The following is a 24,785-nucleotide window of genomic DNA, read 5'->3' as shown; positions in this document are numbered from 1 at the left end:
CATACTGCATGCATCTATAACTGGGGGAGGGAAGCAGAGACATAAGCGGTTACATAGTCATGACGTAAAATATTACTTGTAAGAGCTGCTATGATTTCATAGTCCAAACAATTCCTGCACTTGGGAAAGTGTTTTTGCAGCATTATTCAAGATATTCATATGCTATATATACAATAGGCAAACTTGCAAGTTATATCTGTTCTTGAAAAAGTCATCTTTGTCTAGCTTTATTTACTAATTTAAAAAATACAAAGTTTGTTGTCAGTACTGCTTCTGCAACCATTATGTCACATGAAATCTTTAATAATAAAGCAGCCTATTATTATTTGAATTTAGCATTGTTCGATAGTGACGGAGTTGCTAGAATTTTCTAGAAGACCTATAATATAGCTTAAGTTTTAACATGGTAAATAACCTTTAAAAAGAATCACAATTTCTACATGAGCTGAATTACCCTACCTGAAGGTATAGTTCTAACAGCAGTATGGTGTGATTTGCTTTTCCAGCTTCAGTCATGATCTGGGCACAGCCAAAACTGTAAAAGGAATTGCAAGGCACTATGAATTCAGATCAACTTAAATCTCAAAACAGGATGAAACCAAGGAAAATTCTATCTAGTTCAAGCCTTCACTTCTGGTACCCAGGAAGGAGAAACAAAGCTTGTGAGTACTGGTTAGGCAACAGTTGTCTCCATACCTTGTTTTCAACCTGGGAGTGACACACAGCAGCTAAGCTGCCTGGTTCAAGCGTTGCACTTTCTGATTGTGCAATCCAGGCTGGCAGATTTTGGTAAAGCACATCAATGGCAACTTTCCCCAAGATGTGCTAGAAAGGCACACTGGAGGGACAAACCATGACAACATCTTAACTGCTAGCAGCCAGAGAGCTGGGATGCTGGAGAAAGCACCTTCTGCCCAGCCCTGACGCAGCAACAGTGGAAGGGGATCTGAAAAGTTAATTAAGCAAAGGCAGTTTTTTTAAGCCTGCATGGGCCACATGAGTGGCTTCAATATGGCATAGCCCAAAGCAGAAATAGGAAGTGAGACCTTACTGACAAGCATGTGAGCTAAAAGCAAGCATTTACTTCCTGATCGTTCTTACAACCTGCTCACATGCTGTGACAAGAGCAAAGATTTTGTTTTAAAACAGAAACTGCTATCACAATGAAAAACTTAAGACAGAAGACTTGGCCAAGAGGCTTTGTCTTGTAACTTGTTTTCTTAAACCAAGCCTGCCAGACACCTGAGATTGTAGACAGCAATCCTTTGACTGGTAGCCCATACATTTTTGTACAGAAAAAGGACAGCAGATTAGCACCAAAAGACAGTTAAATATTAAAAATTTGAGATTCACTTGCTTGTCTCCAGGTATAAAATCACTTCAAGATAGGGCTCATATGAATGAGTTCTTGCATGGTTTATAGGCAGAGAACTAGTGCAAAGTCATTCAAACCAAAACATGGGTGAAAGTGGATTTTACAAGCACTTTGAAACAGCTAATATTTGTTGCTATGATTTAAATAGGTCCTCAAGGAGAAAAAAATACACAGAATCAATGGTTCACTTATGTTTAATTAGAGACTGTTACAAAGTGGTAGATATACATTACAGATTTGTATATGTTAATCAACCATTCTTGAAGCATACGGTTCCCAAGGGATGCAAGTGATGTTAACTCCGTATTCTCTTTCAATCTTCTTTGTAAACTGAATGCTAATAAAATTAAACTATGGTTACTGTTACTATTATTTACATGCACGAAAATGATGCCCATACTTACCAATTTCCCACCTTCTGGAATTAAATTCAACATTAATATTTTGCCACTTGTCGTTTTTCAAAAGATCTGTGATTCCTTCCCTTTCATATCACTTACACAAAAGGTGGATCAAGTTACAAGAAAAATGTTCCTGACACGCTAACTTCTGTGGCTGTATTACTACTGAGAGGATACTTACTTCAATTACATGCTTTAAAATACCTTAAGAAGGAAGGAAAAACTGGAGTTCAAGTTTGCTACACAGTGACTAGAATCTCTGAAGGGGCGATTTGGAGTCATTAAGCAGAAGTCTAAAGTAAATAGTGTGAACTGACTCACTGCTCCCTCCTGACTGCATCGCAACTGTAAAGACTTTGAATTGTGTTAGACTGGACAGCTGCTGAAACAGTGCATCAGAACCTGAGCTACGAATTAAGACTGCTCACCTGATTGTGAAAGCTCAGATTTCATATTTTGTTTTGGTCCCATCTTAAAAGAAAAGAAATTCTACCAGAAAATTCTGTAATTATTTGTCAAAGTTCTGCAGGGAGATGACATTCTACCATAGTTTGTGGTCTAGGACAAGGGGAAATGGTCTTAAACTAAAAAGAGGATAGATTTAGATTAGACATTAGGAAGAAATTCTTCACTGAAAGGGTAGTGAGACACTGGAACAGCTTGCCCAGAGAAGCTGTGGATGTCTCATCCCTGGAAGTGTTCAAGGCCAGGTTAGATGGAGCCATGGCCAACCTGATCTAGTGGGAGGTGTCCCTGCCCATTGCAGGAGGGGTGGAACTAGATGATCTTTAAGGTCCCTTGCAGCCCAAGCCATTCTATGATTCATATTAGGATCTATTCCAAAGAAATGTACTTTTTGTTGATGAAACAGAACACCGCTACCCTTTAGTTATTCCCCATTCACTCCCAATCTGGGGTACAAGTAGAGCAGGTCAGCATTCAACCACTGTCAAAACTGAGACTTCACACGGTAATTCAGCAGCCAAAAGCAATCAGTTACTTATTTCAACTCATTACTGAGCAAATCGCCTTGAAACCTGATCCCCTTGAAACCTTACATTTTGGTATGACGAGCTGCGCAACGTTGTATGAGACTTCAAAATTCTGAAACAAGCAATACTGCTGGAAGTGTCAAATCACTCATGAAAACAGAGTATAAAAGCATTCATATGAACTGGCAAAACTAACGTTTCTGTCTGGCTACCACATTAGTACACAATCTTCCAATATTTTGTTTTTATATAATTATCCACCAATGATTTCAAAAGCCCCTCAAATTCACTGTGTGATGATTCACTTCGCAAGTGTATGTTAAGGCACAGAGTTTCACAGCTTATGAAACTACGCTATGTGCCACAGCACAGAAAACTTTCATCTCCCATGCTGATAACATAGAGATGAGGTACACAGGGCTTAAATAAAAGTAAGCTAATAAACCATAGAACAAGAAGCTCCCAGCTTACAAGTCTAGCAAATTAAAATTCTGTTGGCAGTAGGCAGTAATTAGCTAAAACTAAAGAAAAATCTAAAGATTACATTACTGCTACAGAGTCTTAAGAACAGAAATGCTTATCCCCCAACATAAAAGCCAATATAATACCCTGTAATTGGTTCACTGATAAAACAGCCTTTTATAACAGGCACGATACCAAAGAACTAACTTTGATTTAATATCTTTATGTTTTTCAGTAACACCAAAGGCAACTTGTTAAAGTTCTATATTAAATTTTCCTTGTGCTTGCAGATATTACTGACCCACAAGAGTAATTAAAATCATTACAGATCTTTAAAAAAAAAAAAAACCTAGATGTTCACTCACTACTGAAAACAGTAGTAGGTAAGAAAGATACATTGACATTTCAGAGATCAAAATTCCCCTCGTACTGAAATGGTATCATTTGAACATATTTCAAATAGAAATGTCAGGTACTTACAGATTAAACTAACCTGTACTGGCAGTGCTGTGGGATATTTCTTCTCTACCAGTAAGTAGCAAATGCTGAAATTCTGCTGCTAGTTGACAAAAACACAAATTGTATTAAACCAAGGAGTTTAACCCATAATTTAGTTTTTCATTAAAAAAAAGCTGCCAACCTTCAATTACTGTAATTTGTTGCTTAAGAAAAGCATAAGAAGTCAGGGCAACTATAACATTTCTGGTATTTTTGACACAAAAGCCAGAAGTTTAACAAGGTAATCCCTTTGCCTAACACAAATATAAAGGAAATTACAATACTTACATTGTCATGGTCCTTCATTAAATAGTCTCAAACTGTTTTTCTTATTCTAGACTTTACCAATGAAAGAGCAAAATGTATTTTCTTCGACTAGAAGCTAAAGAATTCAGTAGTTGCAAGTATCACACTCTTCTACAACACAACGAGGAGGGAAAAAAAGAAAAAGATTCTGCATGAAATTTTTATTTCAAATCATCATATAATTTCCTAAGTTGGGACACAATGAAATAATTTCCTTTGGTTGCATGGCATAGTGTTTGGTAATTCAAAATTACTATTAGCTAAAACCATTTATAAATATTGGTTACTAAGGGCAGAAGAAGCCGACCCTCTTTCTAAAAAGCACCTGGGACCATGGTTAAGTTGTAGACAAGATTTACAACAAAATTTTAGACGTTAGAAACTTGAACCTGTTATAAAGGTAGCTAGCTAACAGATATGCTGTAACTGCAAACAAGGTATTTTTTTTTGGAAGCTTTCAGGCTCTCAAAGTTGTGTGCTCCTTTGTTTTTAGTTGAGATGTTACCTGCACTAAAATACTACTATTTCCTCAAAACGTTCTAACTTCCTTAAGGTAAGTTCAAGACTTATTTATGGAGAAGTTAAATTCATTATTATGGAAACAGCAGTGCTGCTGATTGTTCCTACTGCCTGTAAGAACAGCCTACAACAGAGCCTGTAACAATCGAACAAGTTAGTTGTAAACTTGCTCAAAAGGTTCAAGTGCCTCATTACTCACAACAGTGATCAGATGTGTAAATACCAACCCTCACAGAGGGTCATCATACAGTCAATACTGTCTCACCGGAATGATCAGAACAAAGGATTGAAGGATAACGTCCTGGACCACGTGGTTCAAGAAAGGATATAGCTTTCTGCAAAAGCAGCATGCTGAAGTGCCCGGCTCCCTCAGACAGACCTTCCAAGAACTTTCAAATAACACAAGTGTATTCACTATACACCACAATTTATAAATACTGTACTTGAACTGCATTTTCTTCCAGTAGAGCTTTAACAAGAATCTGCCTTCTCTGACAATCAAGATTGTATAAAACTGCTGCTTACAGAATAATAATAAAAAAAAACTCCTCAAAGTTCTTTTCAAAACTTCAAAAAAAATCAGTTCTGTACATTACACTTCAGAGTCACTTTTCTATCTTGATCCTCTCAAAGGCTGCCTCCAAGGTTTTCTTACCCCCAAATATCTACCTAGCCCAGCTCCAATAGAAAAACACAGTCACCAATGGCTACATTTTTATAAAACCCAGTCACTACCAATACTTCTCTGGTCTGAATACTTTGACAGAAAGTATACACAAACTAAAAAGTTCTTTTGGAGGTAGCCTATTTCTTAGAGTATTATTTAAGGGCCACAATCTTTATTAAACATGGCACAGAATACATCACACAATTCTAAAGCAAGTCAAAACTTCATGTGTGATGCATACTTTACATGCCACATTTCTCATTCACTTCTCTTTTCAAGACCAGTGGGTACAAATTCACCCAATTTAGCACAATTTCAGTAATTCTTGACCTTAGAAAAAAACCTCAAGTACCTCTACATAAACTTAAATAAAACCAAACTTTCCAAAGCCTATTTCCATTAATACCTAATATAATAATGAAAGTCAGGTGACTAAAATATTATCATTAAAAATTCCACGAGCAATGAAATGTACAGCTTTGTGATATACAGACTGCTGCAATACTGAAAGCTGCAATACTGACAGCACACAGGAGTGTCATTAAAAACACACTACCAGCCATCAAAATAAAAAATAAAGAAATAAAAGTAAAGTTTTTTGGAACTATCCTCCTTAGATCCACATGAGGCAGGGAGGAGGTCACTAACAGAACTTCAGTAAAGGAGCATGATATGAGCCTTTTGCACCAGATGAGAATTTTACAAGTTGTTTTAAAGAAATGACAGGGCAACTGGTCTAACAACTGAGGACATATTCCCACCTTTTTAGCAGAGAGCCATTATGCCATCCTTGTGGCTAGAAATACAGCAGTACTTTCACATGTACCTTTTAGGATTAAGTACAAAGCAAATGGAAAACACATTAGTTCCTGCAAATTTAAGCATAAACATTAGTCTGTGGTAACAGATCAGAGTAACATGGATATAACCTGTTTAAAGCTACCAACACCCAAACACAGAACAAAAAGCTTCTGTCCTGTCCAGTCCTTTCAAGACTTATGGAACAGACAGAAACATACACGATGGAAGTGAAGAACGTGTAAACTACAAGAAAACCCTGAGCTAAAAGCCTTAATCCATACAGCGACAGCATGGAATTGTCCTAGTGTCAAATGCGTCTTTCAGAAGTAGTATGAAATTCATTTTCCTGAAATTGTCCAAAAGCAGTTTCAAGAAAAAAAAAATCCATAGCAATGTGATGCTAAAAAGTACCACGCTTTGCGAGCAGAATATGCAAAGCCACAAAGAAATGGCTAATTTACTCCTGAATATTAGTACACACAACTTAATAGCAACAATGAAAACCAGAACTGCATTCTTGAAACATTTTTCCATGAACATATCAAACCTAGTTATCTTCAGTAAAATCAGATCAAAAGTTTAATCTGGAAACATACAGCTCTCACCAGAGTATCAATTCATTAGATAGAACCCCAGCGTGGATCTAAGTAGGGTACTCCATTATAGACAACACAGCATTTGTGCTGAATTTCAGCTTTGTGTGCTGAAAACTGAATATAAGTAGCTGCATAAAAACTACCTCGTGTTGCGTGAGTCTTAAATGGAAACTGGTGACAAAGTTCACTATCATGCATGTGAAATTTGGCTATTTTTTCATCTCAAGCCTTCACAAGATAAACTTAGCAAGAAGTATAAGCCATACTGAAAAATATTTTTGGTTAAATGTTTCCTTAGATATTCCAGAAGTAAGAACTAAACCAAATGCTCCTATAGACCAAATATGCGAAATAAAGACTAGTTGCAGTAATGTATCTTAGAGCTGTTCTCATCTTCACTGTTATCAAGTACAGCATCACAATGAGAATTAGAAAAGCAACACCATGCTTCCTAATTACTTTGAAACAGTTCACAGAGGACGTCAACTTTCCAGTCAGAATAGACTACTTGGGAGACCCCCTATAGTGAAAACGTAAAGGGCAGAGTACAAAATGAGTACAACAGGAGTGTGAAATCCATTCTTTGAACTAAAGAAGAATTACAACTCACTTTATCCTTTAATTAAATTTGCTGAAAATCACAAGTGGGTCATTATTCAGCACAATCTTGAAAAAATGAAACGTTTTGCTCACCAAAAAATGCCACAAGTTAAAAAAACCACAAAAATCAAAAAAGATTTTTAAATCTGACTCCAATGTTTGCTAATTCAAGAATTTCACTGCTGACAGGCTGCAAGACCTCCTTGGTCAATCTGTTCTTCTGAGGCTGAAGTTGTCTTTAGGCAACCTCAATCATTTAAAACCAATACATTTCAAACAGAGTGAGCAGTAACACTAACACTAGTTTTTCTTTCACAAGGGGTAATTTTTTTTTTTTTTTTTTTTTTTTTTGCTATCTACTGCACAAAAGTAGTAACTTCAAATTCCCATATCCTTAAGCAAATTTTGGATATGCAACAAAATTCCTCAAGGTTTCAAGGAAACGCAAGCATTTTCAGTACATCATTGCAATAGACAAAATATTGCATAGTTGGGTGTATTTAAGTGACTGATGCAAAGGTTTTCCTGAAACTGATGAACTGAAACATCTGTAGTTTTGATTTCTCATTCTTCCCTTCTACTTTACAAACTTGAATATCTACTTCTTCATAGGGCTCTACATTAATATTCATTGTGGCACAGCTCACAAATGCAGCAGTTAATATCCTCCTCCACAGAAACCGTATTCTGTAATTTAGGCTACGCAATTTTGTAACTAGTAATATCGCTTATTAGCTAAATACCTAAGTATTTTAAGTACTTCAATAAATACATCTCCCCAGTAAAGAAAACATTAGTAATTAACCTTTACATGCCACTACTTCAAAGACTACACATAGTCACATTACCAAAACCAAAAACCAGTACAGCACAAACACAATGCAGGGAAAGGGGGCAGGGTACAGCGTGGCTGAAGGACTACCTCACCAGCCATGAAGGAAACACGTTCTGTAAGAGAAATGGTACCCAAACATCTTATAACACATTCCATCCCCCTAAGACTCTTAAAAACACAGTGATAATAAAAGGATAAATATTAATATAGAGCCCGTCTACCAAAAGAATAAAAAACCTAAATTAAAATAAATTTAGGGGCCTTCACCAAACTTGCTGCAAGTTTGGGGACATAAATATCCAACAGCCATAAAGCTGTGAAAGCCCCTGTAAGGAATAAAATAAATCCCACTTGCCTCAGACTGAACAGGGCAACACTGAGACTCTGCCTCAGCCTGTCCTATGGCAGGGCTATAGGAAGAAGAAAAATTTAAGTTTTAGAAAAAACATGACCCAATTAAGTGAAAGACATGCATTCAACGTTAACAAAATTCCAGTGATCAAGCAAACAAAAGGAAAGGACTGCTATATCACCTACTTTGTTAGACCAAAACAGAACTTTTTTGTAGTTCGCAGCTAATTCTGAATTGCACAGTTTGTTTTGCTTTGTAACTTGATCAGTGGAACATAAGTCAGTTGTTCCGGGGCATTTTTTCCATAACCAATAGTATTTTTTTTCCATTACCAATAGTAGTTACTGTTCTAATTCACAAAACGTTGAGTTAAAGATTCCATCAGCCACTGAAAGTGTTGACCCTCACCTTAATTTTTATGTAGAAGCTAGACCAGTACAATTATTAAGACATTTACTATTTTAAAATGACATTAATTTAAAATGGTAATTGCAGCCCCAGCTCATGGACTGGTACATCAGTCTTAATTTAACTGAAGAGTCATAATGCCCTTCTTACTGTTTTTGAAACTGAAGTAATCTTGGTATTTCATTTTTTGTCTTGTATTCGGAATTATTTGATTATTGTAAAATAACTCCAGGTTATATCCCGTACACTTTTATCTTGTTTTAAGAAAGCAAGTTATAAAATTCTGTGTAAGTATCATTCAAGACATCCATACACCAAAATAACTGCAGAAACCATAGAAGGCAGATGCAGCTGAATATGTTTCTAGAAGCTTGTTTATGTTCTCCCATGCATGCACAGAGCGAGGAATAGTAATCCACTGAAATCATTAGATATACATCCCAGCCTCAAATTTATTATCAACGCCTAAAAATCTCATCTGTGGAAGGAAAAAAAGCTCCAAACATTTTAGAAAAAAATTGTGTCCATATAAACCAGATATATTTTCAAAATTTTATTTAAAACAGACTTTGCAAAAGGTAGAAAGATATCCTAAAAGGAGAACAAACCAGTCGTATCAACATGTCTGAAAAACTAGCGCGGGCTCTTCTGAGGTTACTTCATGCCAATTTCATCCCTTTAACTCTAAAAATTAGCAAATATACAAGATCAGCCTCATAATGATATTGAGACACCATGCATGAAATAATTTAGAACTCCTTATACGACTCCCAGATGCCATAAACACTAAATATCTTGCATAAGCATTTTTCCCACCTGTGTCTATAAACAGTTTCTTGCAGCCTGTTTTGTTTGATTTTTTCGTATTCAACACTGGCATTACGTTCAAATTTAAATAACTGATCAAAAGCCATTTGCAACTTCTCATTTCACTATGAGATCTGCCACAGTAAATTCAGGCAACAACTGAAATCAAAGCTTCTGCCCATGTGATTATATCATCACAGTCCTGTAACAGATACAGAACATACGTTTTGCTGTACTCATAAAGCCTTCTGCAACCTCTTTCCAGGGAACAATGAACTAAAGCAAAAAAAAAAAGTCTGCATGGCTGCATGACATCAGGAATTTTGCTGGCAAAACTATGCTGACTAAACTGTACTGTAAACCAAGCCTTAGTCTTTATACAAGCAATTAATACATTCAAAAAAGTTTTGCCCTTTTTTGGGAAGCACACCATAAATCCAACTCTCTGAACATTAAGAAGCAGTATCCAAAGAAATGAAGGCAGGGACCAACAGACAACATATGCACTGAAATACCTGCCTGTTTTCAGGAGAAGAGTACATACAAGAGACACAAGAGTAACTAGAGATAGCCACATCGCAGCTCTTATAGCACAGAAATGACAGGAGCAGGAAAGGCAGTATCCACGTGAAAAATCACAGAAAAACTGTTCACCTGCTTGTTGCATATTATTAGAGTACCATACAAATAACACGTGGCAGTACTTAGTTAAGGATTATAACAACATCATTACTAAGGAAAACTCAATTTAAAGTGTGTCTGCATGTAAGTCTGCATAGTATTAGCTACAAAATGATGCTATTATTGGAACAATCACATTTACTATTTAATTGGGGAAACTCTTAATAAAGACAACTTGCAGAATATGCTGAGTTAACAGTACATGCAGTAAGGTTTTCAAGTACTTTCCTAGGAAAGGTAGGGTTCTGAAAACAACGTACCAATGAGTTACAAAAAGACACCAAAGGGAGAAGGTATTTGCTTTACTAGGGGCAGGAGGGCCAAGCATCCTTACAGCAGCAATATGATCTTCAGAAAAAGCAAGACGTTTCATAGTTCTAAATGCAGAAGTTAAGATCAATTTATAACGTATGAATTTTATGTGTAACATTACAAAAAACATTAAATGCAAGACACTAAAAATCTCTCCAGTGCTTTGTTTTGTAGTTATCCTTATTAGATAAAGAAAAACAGAAGAAAACCAGAGTATAAGAGCACTGCCTAAGCAAAACAGTTTTATCTGTTAAGACTTTTGTATAAAGCAAGATGAAGAGCTAACAAAACATCTGACATCAAGGCCCACTCAGCACATTTGCAAGCCAAATAGTGCACATCTGACAGGTGACCAGCAGATACCAGTGACCAGAGAAAACTGCTTCTCAACAGAGGCTTGGAGTTATGGTCTTAAAACTGCTAACCATTTCAGAAAAAGTGCCTGACAATTCTTAATGGTTAAACTAAACTAAGGCCATTCAGCTGGAATTAGAATGTACTGGATGCTCCAGTGCCTTTATGAGGTATTCCATGACCCCAAGTTTGAAGTTGAGAGACAATGCAGTATATTAGCTGATCTGTATTTCTGAGCAGCTAATAGAATATGGAATAAAGCCACATGAAGTACTTCAAGTTTAGCTAAAAATACTCCCATGAGACTTTCAAGTGAAAGAATCACAATACTCATTATAATAACTAGGTAAAAAAAATCCACCGACAACAAAAACACATATGGAACTTAAACCGATACAGAAATACTGAAAATCTTTCTAGCCTATGCTAAAAGAGGAGATATCCCCATAACCTAAGTTGCACAAATAAGGCTTGAGGCTGGAACATGTATTTAAAGTTGACCTGCAAATGAAAAAAACATCACAACAGGTAGAAAAAAGGAATGAAAAGACAAGGAAAGCTCTAGCTTCCGTTCCCTCCAAAATGTCTCCCCCTCTGCATTTTCATTCTCACCAGAAATACAACATGTTAAGACAGCAATGTTAGACATTCAGAGAATTACAGTCTTGATGGTCATCTGTCATCTGTCCTTTTACTCAGAAACAGATAACTAACCTGTATGGGTAAGACTTCTCTTTGATAGCTGTAATTAGGAGAACTGATGGAAAAATCTCCTACTCTAGACACTTCCATTAACTGGCTCAGGAAACTTGGCCTGAGCCAAGCCTACAGCTTGATCACAGCACATAGTAGAGCGCTCATCCTATAGGATGATGAGATGTGAAATTCTGAATATTCTGAAAACAGAAATACAGCATGCAACATATTACTCTCTTCCCCTTAGTTTCTTTTGCACACTGAGAAGAAAGTCAAGTTTCTTTTTCTTGTTTGCAGGTCAACTTAAATACAACATCAACTGGAAGTCACTCACCCATGTGACATGCACCTAAGCTTCTAGAAATCTTCATCTAAAAGGCTCCTGAAGTTCACGTGCTTTTGCACATTAAAAAGAGTCAGTCAAGGAATGAACTAACAGGAAACATCTTGCACTAGCATGCATCTTGCAGCAATCACTTTTATATCCTACAAATAAGTGCCAGGACTAGAAATCATTTAAAATCATTGAGGACAAGAAAGCACAAATAAGAAGCATATGCCATCATGAGAAATTACAACCAAGAGTTAAGATGTGCCTCCTGCAGCCTCATTTTTGATGCGTCAGTTAATAAGTGTACAGGTCTTGTCTACTCAGACGTGCAGCTAAGGAATAACTTAAGCTTTAAAATAAGAAATTGAGACTTTATCAAAAAAGCACCGATAATTGTGTTCATTACACCAACAGCTACCGTGGCATGCATCTGTACAAACCTTTCAGGCAGTGGTCCACAGCTGGTCATGAATGAAAAGGCATATAAATTTTTCTCTTCTTTTATTACAATGAAGTTTATAACAGTACAGAAAAGTCACACGACCTTAGTGGGTCAGTTTACTTAAACCCTGGAACAGGAGGAACTCTAAATACATTAAATATTGTTACATGTTCAGACTTAAATGTACAAGTAGTTGGGAACAGTTACAGCCCTCACCAAACTATGTTGGGGACACAAAGTCCAACAGCACTTGAAGTGCTGTGAAGGCATCATTTCACAAATAGCAACATAACGTTACAGAACTTGCCTTTAAGGTGGTATGTTCATGTAATTCCAGCGCCTTCACAATTTAACGAACCATATTTACTATACTTCACTTCTAAAAACCTAGATGAAACATGAAAAAGAAGCCATACAGTATAAATTGCAACATCAGGAAAAGTTCCTGTTATTATTCCAAATAAATTTTCCCATGTAAAATAAGAATGTCCAATAGTTCCTTGCATGTGGGGAAGATACTTATTTTTTTTTTTTTTAAAGTCACAATGAAGCCTTAATTGACGGAAGCTTGGCTATATTAACAGCACAAGATGAGAAAAGGTTTAATCTCCAAACCTATTAGAGTGTGTGTAGTAGCATCAGTAGCGGCCACCTTGCGACATTACAGGAGGTCTCATTCCCATTGGAGGACGAGGAGGTCCACTTTGGTAGGGGGGCACCATCGGAGGTCCCTGACCATAAGGAGGCATCGCCCCAGGAAGATATCCTGGCATGCCCTGGTGATGAGCACCATACTGACCTATAAACAAAATATTTAAGATGCAAAGAAGAATTCATTTTGCAAATGAGCAAAGCTGTTTTTCACAGTACATGCCACTTCAAGTTTTAAAGAAGTTACAGTAAATACAAATCTTCTAGAGAAAAGAAAACTAGGAAACTTATGATTACCATGAGGTGGCATGGGAGGTCTCATCCCTTGTTGCTGTGGAGGAATTCCTGGCTGTGGTGGCATCATACCTCCAATTGGTCCAACTGGTGGATTACCCAAGGAAGCTTGTCCTGGCCGAGGAAGATTACGCTGATATTTAGGCAACTGTGCCCTTCTCTCTTCCTAAAACCAGGAACAGACAACCATAACATGCTGTAAGACAAACTCAGCAAAGGCAAAGTAAATAAATGTAGCAAAAGTGGATTACAGGTACTGAACTATCAGTATCTCAGAAATTCTAGGTTGCTGCCAGTAAACATTTCACAGTAACATTTGGATTTTTCCCCCTTCTGCCAAAGTTACTGTATTAATATTGGCTAATTCAGTATTTCGCGCACAATACAAATTCTCCTCCTCCCTCAGCTGAAGAAAGCCTTTTCCTCACAACAAGATGAGGCAAAACAACAAACGCAGATCTAGAGATATCCGAACTAAAATTAAATTTCGCTTGTTTTATCCATCAATTCCTGATTTCTTATTGCTGTAATAGCACCAAGACCATTTCAAACTGTTGAAGTCCTTCGTCTTACACTCATTAGCTGCATCTATTTAACTTCACGCTTAAATCACACACAGAAATAAACTCCAAATCATTTTTTCAGTTAAGCAATTCCCTATCACCAGAAAGGTAAGACTTAGATCTAAAACAGGATCATTGCAGGATGGCAATCATCACTTCTCAACCAAGGACGTTTTCTCAGTGTGTGGTTCTGTTATATTAGTTCTGCAAGTTTTGCAATCTCACCAATATTAAAACATTGTTATACAGAACATAGAAAAAATTCTACTTAAGTCAGCCATATCAGCATAAATTGCATTTTCTTTAAGACAATTAAAATATTTTAACTTACCAGCGATATATCCTCATCTGGATGGATCAACTTACTGGTTGCACTGGTTGTCGTAAGGGTAGCAGGCTTACTTGTTATAGATGTAGCTGGCTTAGCTGCAGTACTGTTTGTCGTGCTAGTGGTTGAGGCTGTAGACTGTGTGTAAGCAGGGAATGTAGGCTTGGGGGGTTCTGTTGTTGTTGCAGGTGTAGAATTCAAAGGTTTGAAATCAGTACCAACTGGACCTGGAACAGCCGCTGCAGCCTGTGAAACACAGAGATAGATCAATATTTATTTCTTAAAGCATAAGAAAACTTAAAAGATGTCTGCTAGACCTCTGAAACCTTCCAGCGAGATACATAATTAAAATAAGCTTGACAAAAGTAAACTTCAGCCTTATCACATACTAAAGCAACTGAAAACAAGACAAAATAAAACCCAGTATGTACATACATATATATATATATATACACACACACACAGGAAAATCTAAAATTTGCAGGTCAAAAGCCACAACTAGAAAAAAGAAACAACAACAACAAAAAAATCCTATCAAAATTTTTACCTCAAATACTGAGTTTGGTAAAATGTCTAAATCCTTCATAAATCACAGATTTATTAACAGCCTATAAGTATAAATTGTCTCACTAAATTATTAGCAAACTTTAGCAACCATTAGTTTAGAGCACAGCTCAGTGTTAGCATTTATTACAATTAGGTATTTTTAAAATGTTTTTATGAAACATTTAAGAAAACTCTATTGTATCTTTTGTTTTAAGCATTCTCTCCAAAAATATTAGTGTTTTTTTGTTTTTGAAGTACTGTATCTCTCTACAGACCTTTAGTATCATTTCTGAGTGAAGAATCAACTGAAGGCAGATGAGGTCTGATCACTACAGATGCCAGCATCTCATCTTTCCTACTTTGTTCTTAAATTAAAATTTTTAAACAAGAAAAGTTGGCTTTTATCAGGCTTTCTCTGAAGATGCACTAATCTTCAAAGCAAGCGTTAGTTATGAGAGAATGCTTTTGTTTACAGTTATTCTATGAATTCTTTGCTGAACTTTCCTGAAAGTATTTCCATTTTTTGCACGTAACGCAAATCACAAAATTCCCTACATTATGATGTACCATATTAAACATCGAACTAAAAAGCCTTCACCATGCATCAAGCTAACCACTGCCCACTAAAATGCATTTAACTGCTTTCATGCTTTTTTAACCCTTTAGAACCTGGACACAGCATTTCATTTTTTCACTCTAAGAAAAATTGGGCACTTTGACATGCTTATTTCTAGTAAAATGCAACTCACAATCAAGGACTCTGCAGTTTTACCAGCTAAACATAATCAGGAATACAACAAATTATCTGAAGATGTTTAGACAATTTTAGATTTTACAGAACGGTCCAAAGGGTTAAGTTGCAAAGCAATTTGGTTTTATCTGTGACTTCCTGCGTACTTGTGCTGTGCTAGGAAACAGAGCGTTAGAAGATGCTGACAGACTTTCTGAATTGGAGGAAGCTGTACTTGAGCTTGTGACAGGTGTCCCCATCTGTAGCATAAAAGAAAGGAAACAGTGAAAAGTCTCCAAACAAATGGGTGGAAAGTGTCCAGATGAAAGGATTTCTTATGCTAGGGGCTGTGCTTTTGTAAATGAGTATCTTCCCTGTAGAAGTCCAAAATGCGAATAGGACACTATGAAGTTTTCTGCAACATACTTGGGAGCAAGTAAAAACTTATACACAGCAAGTAAAATCAAAACGTAGGTCACAAGCCATTTTAAGGCTATTAACTCCCACTTCCCTCCCCAAAACATTTAAACCAAGTTTTACCACCTTAGTTAACTCAAACTTTGTAAAGCAAAAGACCTCATTCAGACAATGTTTAACCCAATTTGAACAAAACTACAGAATAAATTAGTCCTTCTATTGGTAAAAAGCCCATTATGAAAAGAACGAGGGAGAACAAGTCATGTCAAGATTTCCACTTTGGAAATGTTAGGGTAACTTCTATGCAAGCAGATTCCTGTAGCTGACTAACACCTCCCTTTACCCACCCAAAGCACCCTTATAATGACAACTGAAGGGGTTAACAAAGTGTTTTGCCTACTCCTTTCTTCCCCACTGCTTACAGAACTTCAGTCTGTTTTCATGGCTGTTGTAAGACAAACAAAAGAATCTTTTAAAATTTATTCAAACGCTACACTGAATTAAGAATCAACACAAGCAAGAAATGTAATCAGTCACTTCTCAGGTCTCCTCACTGTTGACACAGTGGTAATTTGAAGACTATAGCAACAGATTCCAGGCTATGAGATACCTTACCTGCCCTGCACTCGGAAAGAGTGGTTTAGTAACTGGAGGCTGAGGGGTAGGTGCTGACGCAGCAGGAGCTGGAGGTCTGTTAAGGATGCCTGGTGCTGTAACAGGCTGTGCTTGTGTCATTGGAGGCATCCCAGGACGAGGACCAACAGGCGGCGGCATACCTACAGACCACAAAGAATCTGTAATGACTCACGCTCAAGGAAGGAGGAGTATTCCTTCAGAGGATTCTGTTGCCAGTGTTCTTTATAATCAAGTCTTCTCTAAGGAATATATATTTTTAAGGCAATAGTAAAAGAAAATGTAACAAAGTGTAACGCCAGCAGTCAGTCACCATATCCAGCAAGTGCAAAAGGCAGAGGTCACAAGCCATTTTAAGACCATCAATTTCCCTCCTCCCTCCCCCAAACAAAGTTCTACCTTAATTTACACCTAAACACCAATAAACATCCATGTATAGGCAGTACCTCAAACACTTCTGAGCAATACTGAATCAAGTCATGTTTTCTACTACAATTTCACTGATAGAAGATAGTTATGCTCTCAATAAATCAAGGCAATTAACTCTGTTTTTAGCACGCTGTGCCTATGCTGCTCTAGGAGAGGCTCAGAGACAGGAAGTTAACAGCTCACATAGGTTCCTACACATTACTGTGCAGCAGAACCAGGCTGTAGCTGTCCCATTGGCTTGCTTCCTCCTCCAGTAAGAAATCTGGGCAAACCAGCAAATCGCAAACCACCGCCTTCTGAACACAAGGCTGTTTGAGAGCTACAGAAGTTCAACAGGTCTGTTCTAGCTATGGTATGATCAAAATTCCAGTTAATCTCTTTACAGGAGTATAACATCTAGACTATTTCTCATTTCCCACAACATTTTAAAAATAATTTTAATTATAGTTTTCCAGCTGCAGCCACAGACATTAAAAGAGAAGAATGAAGAGAGACTAGGCAACACGAAAAACAGGGAAACAGCAGTAAGAATAAAATTATATTCCATTTTTTTCTTTCACAACAGTACCAAACCCAACTACTTACTTGTAGTCAAAAGCCACAAAATAATCACTTCACCTTCGCACAAGAGTGGCTTCTGCAGCAATCCATCTGCATCAAGGTGGTAGCATACATATGTATATTCTTTATAGAAATCCTAACTCTCAGCAGAAATAAAGTTTAGCTCTCACCACAGTATGCGTTTGACAGCTCTGACCTACCTGGTGGCATACCAGGCATAAGAGGTGGTATTCCTGGCCCAGGGGGCATCATTCCACCCATCGGCATCATCCTATTGAACAAAAAGCAAGCATCAGTAAGAACATCCATGATAAACTGTTAAAACAACTGGCACATACCTGTATTAGATTAAATACAAAAATAATTTCAGGAGGCAATCCAAAAACAGCAGACTCTAGAGAAGACATGTTTTTCAACAAGAAAAAAAAAAAAAAAAAAACACACAGAAAACCTCCAAACACTTTTCATTTGAACTTTAACTCCTCAACCTTTCACTTCATCTGTTATCAGATTCCAGAACCGGCATCCATCTTGGTATGTATTTCAGGATATTAGTTTTGGTATTGTGTTCTAAGAATCTGATATTAATATACTCAGAAAATTTGCATGTAGGAAAAACAGCAACTGCAATCACACTACAATTGCTGTACTTCTGGTATTATACGTTTGTGACACCACAAGTCTATTTGTGATTTTGGCACCCTCATACTATTTTGACTTCCTCTAGCGAGTGGCAGACAACCCAATTCTGTAAACCTAGGCACAAAACACTGATAAAAACAGAGACTAGAAGATAACAAGGCTTCTGGAGATTTAATTACACTAACTATTCCCTACACTCAGTATAGACAAGTGTGATTTTTTTTTTTATTTTTAAATGAGGAATCATCATTATTTTTCTTTCACGTTAAAAACAGGAGTGTTTTTTTTTTTTCCAGGCCAAAATAAGAGTGTATTTCCTAACAGAAAGGTGGAATTTAAATCTGAATGATTCTTTTTATCCTTATCTACCAAGCTACACTGCAAATTGTGTCCCTCCTCTAAACTACACACACAACCTTTAATATAAGCAAACTGCTCCTACGTAGGGTAGTAACTCCATTAAAAAAAATTGACAACGACACTAAGTACTTTTAAATTGGAAAACTATATAGAAGGAATGCCTTTGCAGGGAACAAACCAAGTGTAGTTTAAGTTTGCCTTCATTTTTCCAGACACTGGAAGCTGGATTATAGGAAACAAAATAAAGGAATGTCTATTACTTACATGTTTGCTACATATAGCAAACTAAACAGATACGCAGCATTCAATTGATTACTAGATCACAACTATGAAGCAGTTTCTATTTTATGTAACAGTCTAGAAACATCTACTGTTGCCATTTCAAAATCAAGTGAATCATCATAAAGAGGTGAACTCTGCAAAGCAGCTTGCTACCCAGCCTTATTAATCTCAACTTGTCTACTACTGGGAACAAACAATCAGATGCACTAATGACTGGGAACATAGTACTATCACCCCTTTTTCTGCATTCATGGTTGGAGAAAGCAAATTCAGTATTGCCATCCATTTTGATAACCGTCAAAAAAAAAGAAAATAAAATGCTGGACACTTGCTTCCTGCTGCCACAAGGAAGATGACTTTCTAGAAAACTGCAGGGATACGGTTAGAACTAGTGTCATGCTAAAAACTAAGCTGCTCCCCAGGTCCTAGTTCCTCTGCTCATTTCTAAATAAAAGGTCATCAGGTTAATTTAACAAAAGCTTATGTTTAACCAGGTAAAAGCATAACATAACATTCAGTGATTTTTTCTGGCAAATTCATTTGCATGTTTTACTAGGTAACATTACAGTCAGCTAAAGTTAAAGTTTAAGGAGGACTAAACACCCACAAGCTTGATAAAATTCTTTTCAACTTCCACCAGAAAAGTTACAGTCATGAACATCCACAAGATGTTTAAGATATGATTTTTAAATTCAAAGACTGTTAAAACAACATTTGTGTTTCAGAAGAGAACAACCTCTCACCTTAGTGAACTTTAAAACTCAAGCACAAAACTCCTGCAGCAAGTCCTACAGGGTAAAGGACTAAGCACATAGAGCTATACATATTCAAGAAAGGATATAAATCCCAAAGGGCCTATTTTATTAATATTCTGTAGAATGCATTTCTCACAATATGTAGCTTTGTAGTAACCATTTCAATGAGTAAAGAAGTTATTTCTTTATTACACAACAACAAAACCTAACAAGACATTATTCCCAAACGTCTCAGCAATATTCAGAGGTTTTCAGTAAGACAGTTTCAATCTTATCAAATATATGACATAAAATGGCATAATGAATGTACCTATAATTACGTTAATGAGATGCTTACATGTTTCCACCACAAAATGACTGCATGTATTTTCTTTGTTGATGTAATCTGTGAAAATTTATGAAAAAATCAAAAATCTAACTATGATTTTCCAAACACATTATGATAGGGTACTGTGTAAATCCCAAACAAACATAAAAACCAACATCTTACTCTTGCCCAAAATAAAATTTTTATTCTCATATTTAAAGAAGAAATTTAAACTATTCACTATATATTTCCCCAATAGGTTGGATGACCGATAGCCAGATGCACATTTCTGCAATACACAAACAGTGGTTCCCAGAAGGCTTTAAACCAACAAAACAAAATTTAAAATTGTTACATTACTAAAATTAAGAAAGAGGCAACATATTTATATATAAAGTCATACTTCGACTATACTTTCAATGTTGGTTTATAGCCACCTAGATTTTTGGTGCATCCTAATATTAAAGTCACAGAGTTCACAGGTTCCTACATACGTTTTTCTAATTAGCTTTACCGTTTCTGTGACAGTTTAAAATGCACAGTATGAAAACGCAGTATTAAATCTTTCTAGCTACTCACCCAGGTGGCATCCCAGGCATCACTGGAGGCATGCCAGGCATCATTGGTGGAACACCTGCCATTAATGGCGGTATACCTTAACAAAAGAAAAATAAATTTTATACAACTCCAACAACATACGGTCTCCCACAAATCTAATCTAATAAACTTAGACTGAATAAATGTTTTACAGGAAGCTGTAAAAGATTATTTTTTGAATTAACACTGCTTACAAATGATGCAATATAAAAGAGTATCTGCAAATCTGCATGATTCATTGTTCCCAGTCCTGCAAGACACCAAGTGTAAGCATTCTTAGTAGAGTCTCCAAAGAACAGGCCTCGTCATTGCAGAAAAGATCAGAAAATGCCAGCTTGCAATGTCATTAATCAAAATTCTTTCTGCAATGTATTTGTAACCTGCGTATAAATTGCCTGTTGTATGTTAGCAGACTCTAAACACGCAGTAGCCTTCCTGCTCTGTATTCCTGAAATATTATTACAAAGTATCACAAACAGATGTGACCTGTGGATTTGTGTTTAAATTACTGATCTGCCTTAATAACAAATATATTACATATACTATACCTTCAATCTAGATGCTAGTATTAGAAATCTTCTTCACAAAGGAGAATGTGCACACCTACCCACTGTGGAAGGGTGGTGCGCAAACCTGAAGAAACCACATATGTGCACCTTACAAAACTATTTTAATACCTTTAACCCTAGTGTTGGAAGGAACAGATTATTATTCCAGCAGTGATTTGTACTCCTAGTCAACTTTTCAGTACCTAGCTCCAAAATACTATCCTTACCTGGAGGCATCCCTGGTGCACCTGGCACAGGAGGCAAACCTGGTTGTGCCATTGGGGGAATGTACCCCTGCTGTGGCTGAACTTGCTGGGGTTGAAATGAAGTTGAAGCTGCAGATTCATCATCTTCATACTCATCAGAATCATCTTGTTGTTTCTTTTTCTGGCTTTCTGCTAAATAATACAATGCATATGGTCAGATTGAAAGCAAATTCATTTTTATCTGGCATATATTATTTGGAACAAAAGTAATTTCAAATCTTATGTTCAAAAACTCACAGACTTACAAAGAAGTAAAGCTAAGTGAGCCTACTATCATCCATACAAATAAAAAATGAAAGGAAAGTGACTCCACTGTAATAAACCTCAACATAATAGGGGTCTTCCTTCACGTCAGTCTCTAGCTGTTCAGAATAAGCCAGAACAACTCAAAGGAAAAGCATACTTAGAGAGCAAAGAAGTTGAAGTATTCCTGTATCATAAGACCAGTATGATTCCTAGCCTTTCCTCCAAAAAAAGGAAGAAAAAAAATCACCATCCCCATATTCACTGGGTAATAGTTTTATTTCTAAACAGGAAAAGAAAAAAATGTATCTCTTTGACATTTGCCTGTCACGTAGGAAGACAGAAGCTGCAGTTAGGGATGTGTTAACCCAGCCCTTACTCTTCCGAGGAGTGAGAGCTGTTTCACCCAGCTTAGTATGAGTAAGACAAACACAGGAAATCTTCACACAGTGGTAACACTTAATGAACCAGTTTTCGACATCTAAAAAAACCCCACCACAACAAAAAAAGAAAAAAAGAAAAAAAAACAACAGCAGAAAACCCCACTTCAAACCACCAAAACCAGTTTTATACACAAAGCCTACACATAATGAATTGAGAGTCAGACAAATACTGTACATTAGAACATCTGACTGGTATTTCAAGACAAAGTAATACTACCTACTGTACAGTTACGATATATTGGTCAACCTGGATAGCAGACTCAAAGAATATATTCTGAAGTATATTTAATTTAAGAAATGTGCTAAAAAAATACAGACAACTAGATAGATCATATTTTACCCTGAGTTTTTTGTTCAAGTAACCTTCTCCGTTCCTCCATATCTTTTTCTGGAATGCCCTCCATGCCATAAATTTCCAGTTCAATGTCTGTTCTTCCAGGAATAGCATTTGGAACAGCATCTATTGTTTCTTTATGTACCTAAAGAGAAAAAAGAAAAAAAAAGTCCTCCTGACCACAACTCAGGTTAGATTCTAAATTATTCCACCAGTTTACCGTCAAAATACAAAAGCAACATCCTTAAAAGGAAGAGTCTCTCTAGCCAACCATTTTCTTGGTATATGGTAGCCATCACTGTTGGCTACTATTAAATTCTAAAACTAGTTTATAAACTTTTCTTCTGAACACCAATACAAAGCAATTCCTTCACTCCTACATCTTCAAAGTGACTGCAAAGATCTCTGCAACATACTCACCAGAGAACTGCTGACACAGCAAGAGCCCTGTCCTTGAAACAGAGCACTACCATCTTTCCCTCATCAGTTTTCATGATTGTGGAAGCCCCCAAAGAACACGTTTTTAAGTTTATTAATTTAAGTTTATTAATTCCAATTTTAAATACTGTCAAGGAAAGTTTTCTGTAGGTCTAGAACTTCTTACCTGCATGCAGTGTATAGCTAAACCAGGTCCCGTATACAATTTCTTATGACATATATGGCATTTAAAGTGCTTTGCTTTTTGATGCTGTATAAGGATTTTTTCATCATCAAAATCTCTGTTACAATACCTATTGAAGATTGTTAAGGAAATATTTAATCCTGAAAGTGAGTTTCTACGTCACAGTAGGCTAACTAGCATTAGTGTTACTATATTTTTTTCTAAAGGAAAAAAAAGCAGAAAAAGCGTCTCTGAGCTTTCATATCAGAACAAGTATTGCATGGATGTCTGAAACCAAATCTCCCTCCTCACACCACCCATCGTTTCCCTCTTTGGATAAGTTACATGTGTCAGAAAACTGGCAAGATGTGTACACACGACCACAATCATAATTTGAATCCATATTATTTGACAGATGAGTTTCAAGTCCTAGTTATTTCTAAGCAGACTCCTTCCTTTCTCTGCATACTTTTAGGTTTTTAAAAGTTGCTAAAGTAGTAAAGGAGAAACAAACGGGAAATCCACAAAAGGGAAGCAAAACTAAATACTCAGGAGAAGGGCCTATTTAATAAAATGCAACAGTAACAAATGTTTGTAACAGAGAAAAGGATAATTTTAATTTTTTTTTCCAGTCATCCAGCTATCTCAAATCTTATGACATTACATGATTAAGTATTAATCTATCAGTCATTAAAGAAATTTGTTTTTAAACTGAAACATTTTAAGGAAGAATTTTCCAGACTTCTGTGTGACAAAAGAGACAAACCGCTATTTTTTTCTGCAGATCAGCATTAATGTTTCAGCGAACACTCCAGACATCTTGCTAAGCAAGACAGACGCATTTGTTACTAGTGTGTCCTTGCTAACACAACGTGCTCCCCACTTTCAGCAAAACTTAAGACCTATTAGTACCTGAAATAGAAGCACAGCTGCCATCCAACATAAACCGGTAAATGATCTCAAAGTAGATTACAAACTCCTTTATTACACGGTTTTAGATTCGGCAAAAACGTGAGAGAAAAAGTAATCTTGTAATCACCCTTTAAAAAACAAATTACGAGAGATTGATTTGAGAAAAACCAGTATTTCTAGATACTGAGAAATTGTACGGCATTTTGACGCAACGATTATAAATTTGGAATTCTACAATTAGCTCTCAAAAGGTCTCTTTTAACCAGGCTTGCCTCGCTTTATTTATCCGGCAGGGCTTTCCTCCGTTAGCGCCCCTCCGTCCCCGGTCAGCAGCGGCCTGGCGACGCGGCCCTGACGCGAGGAGGGCGGACAAGGCCGCGGGGGGGGGAGGGGGGGGAGAGCGAAGGAAAGAGACGCCGAGGAAGGGCACGGAGCAGGCCCCGCGCCGGCACTGAGCGGCGCAGAAAAGCAACGGGAGCAAACCCGAACCGAGCCGTGACGGGGCCAGGGGCCGAGGAGCGATCCCCCTCCTGAGGCAGCGCGGTGGGGCCGGGCCGCACTTCCCCCCCCTTCCCCTCACACACACGCAGAAGGATACCAGCACCAAGGCTTCAGCTGCTTCTTCTTCTTACGGCCCATGGCGACAACGCCCGCGACACAAAAGCAAACAGCCGAACTCCTTCTTCCCTCCTTCCCTCCCCGCCGAGCCGCAGCTCCCGCACCGGCCCCTTCCCGGAGGCGAGCGAGGCAGGCACAAAATGGCCGCCACGCTCCCTCCTGGTGCTGCCGCCGCGCTCCCAGTGTGCACCGCGGCGCGGCGGGAGGTGGCGGCCCACGTGACGCGAGCCGTCTGTGCCCGCCGCAGCTCGGCGGTCCCGGCATGCCGCGGGGCGGGGAGGGGGGGGGTG

The 24,785-nt window shown here is 37.4% G+C and overlaps 1 protein-coding gene across 16 annotated transcripts; it reads right to left on the bottom strand.

The window, feature by feature from the left end:
- Window positions 1-1,553: 1,553 nt before the first annotated feature.
- On the bottom strand, window positions 1,554-24,740 carry ZNF207 (zinc finger protein 207). 16 transcript variants are annotated; one of them, XR_005813626.1, is made up of 15 exons: window positions 24,476-24,682; window positions 22,969-23,095; window positions 22,371-22,509; window positions 21,306-21,476; window positions 20,513-20,588; window positions 19,964-20,011; window positions 17,788-17,858; window positions 16,580-16,740; window positions 15,715-15,807; window positions 14,275-14,517; window positions 13,384-13,546; window positions 13,051-13,234; window positions 12,743-12,822; window positions 8,408-8,462; window positions 1,554-3,789 (listed from the first exon to the last, which is right to left on the bottom strand). XR_005813626.1 is itself a non-coding variant. In XM_040530835.1 (13 exons), exons 1-12 carry the CDS (start codon window positions 24,514-24,516, stop codon window positions 13,074-13,076), a joined length of 1,494 nt encoding a protein of 497 aa, XP_040386769.1. In that variant the 5' UTR covers window positions 24,517-24,682; the 3' UTR covers window positions 12,478-12,822; window positions 13,051-13,073. The 16 variants fall into 16 exon arrangements, 11 of the variants coding, with proteins under 11 accessions (XP_040386769.1, XP_040386771.1, XP_040386775.1 ...); XR_005813628.1 differs by lacking the exon at window positions 15,715-15,807 and having other exon boundaries at window positions 24,476-24,680; XR_005813629.1 differs by lacking the exon at window positions 15,715-15,807 and having other exon boundaries at window positions 1,554-3,786; window positions 24,476-24,680.
- Between the last annotated feature and the right edge of the window lie 45 nt (window positions 24,741-24,785).

Source organism: Cygnus olor, chromosome 18, assembly GCF_009769625.2.
Source record: "Cygnus olor isolate bCygOlo1 chromosome 18, bCygOlo1.pri.v2, whole genome shotgun sequence".
Taxonomy (NCBI): Eukaryota; Metazoa; Chordata; class Aves; order Anseriformes; family Anatidae; genus Cygnus; species Cygnus olor.
The sequence above is the reverse complement of the archived record's forward strand: the minus strand, read 5'-3'. Positions and strand labels throughout refer to the sequence as shown.

Excerpts from the sequence above, each read along its gene's own strand:
- ZNF207 (XM_040530835.1), bottom strand. The coding sequence starts at position 24,516 with ATGGGCCGTAAGAAGAAGAAGCAGCTGAAGCCTTGGTGCTG. Across the intron at positions 22,510-22,968 it reads TAGCTATACACTGCATGCAG|GTACATAAAGAAACAATAGA; the intron begins GTAAGAAGTTCT and ends TTTTCTCTTTAG. Across the intron at positions 15,808-16,579 it reads TCTTTCCGAGTGCAGGGCAG|ATGGGGACACCTGTCACAAG; the intron begins GTAAGGTATCTC and ends TTTATGCTACAG.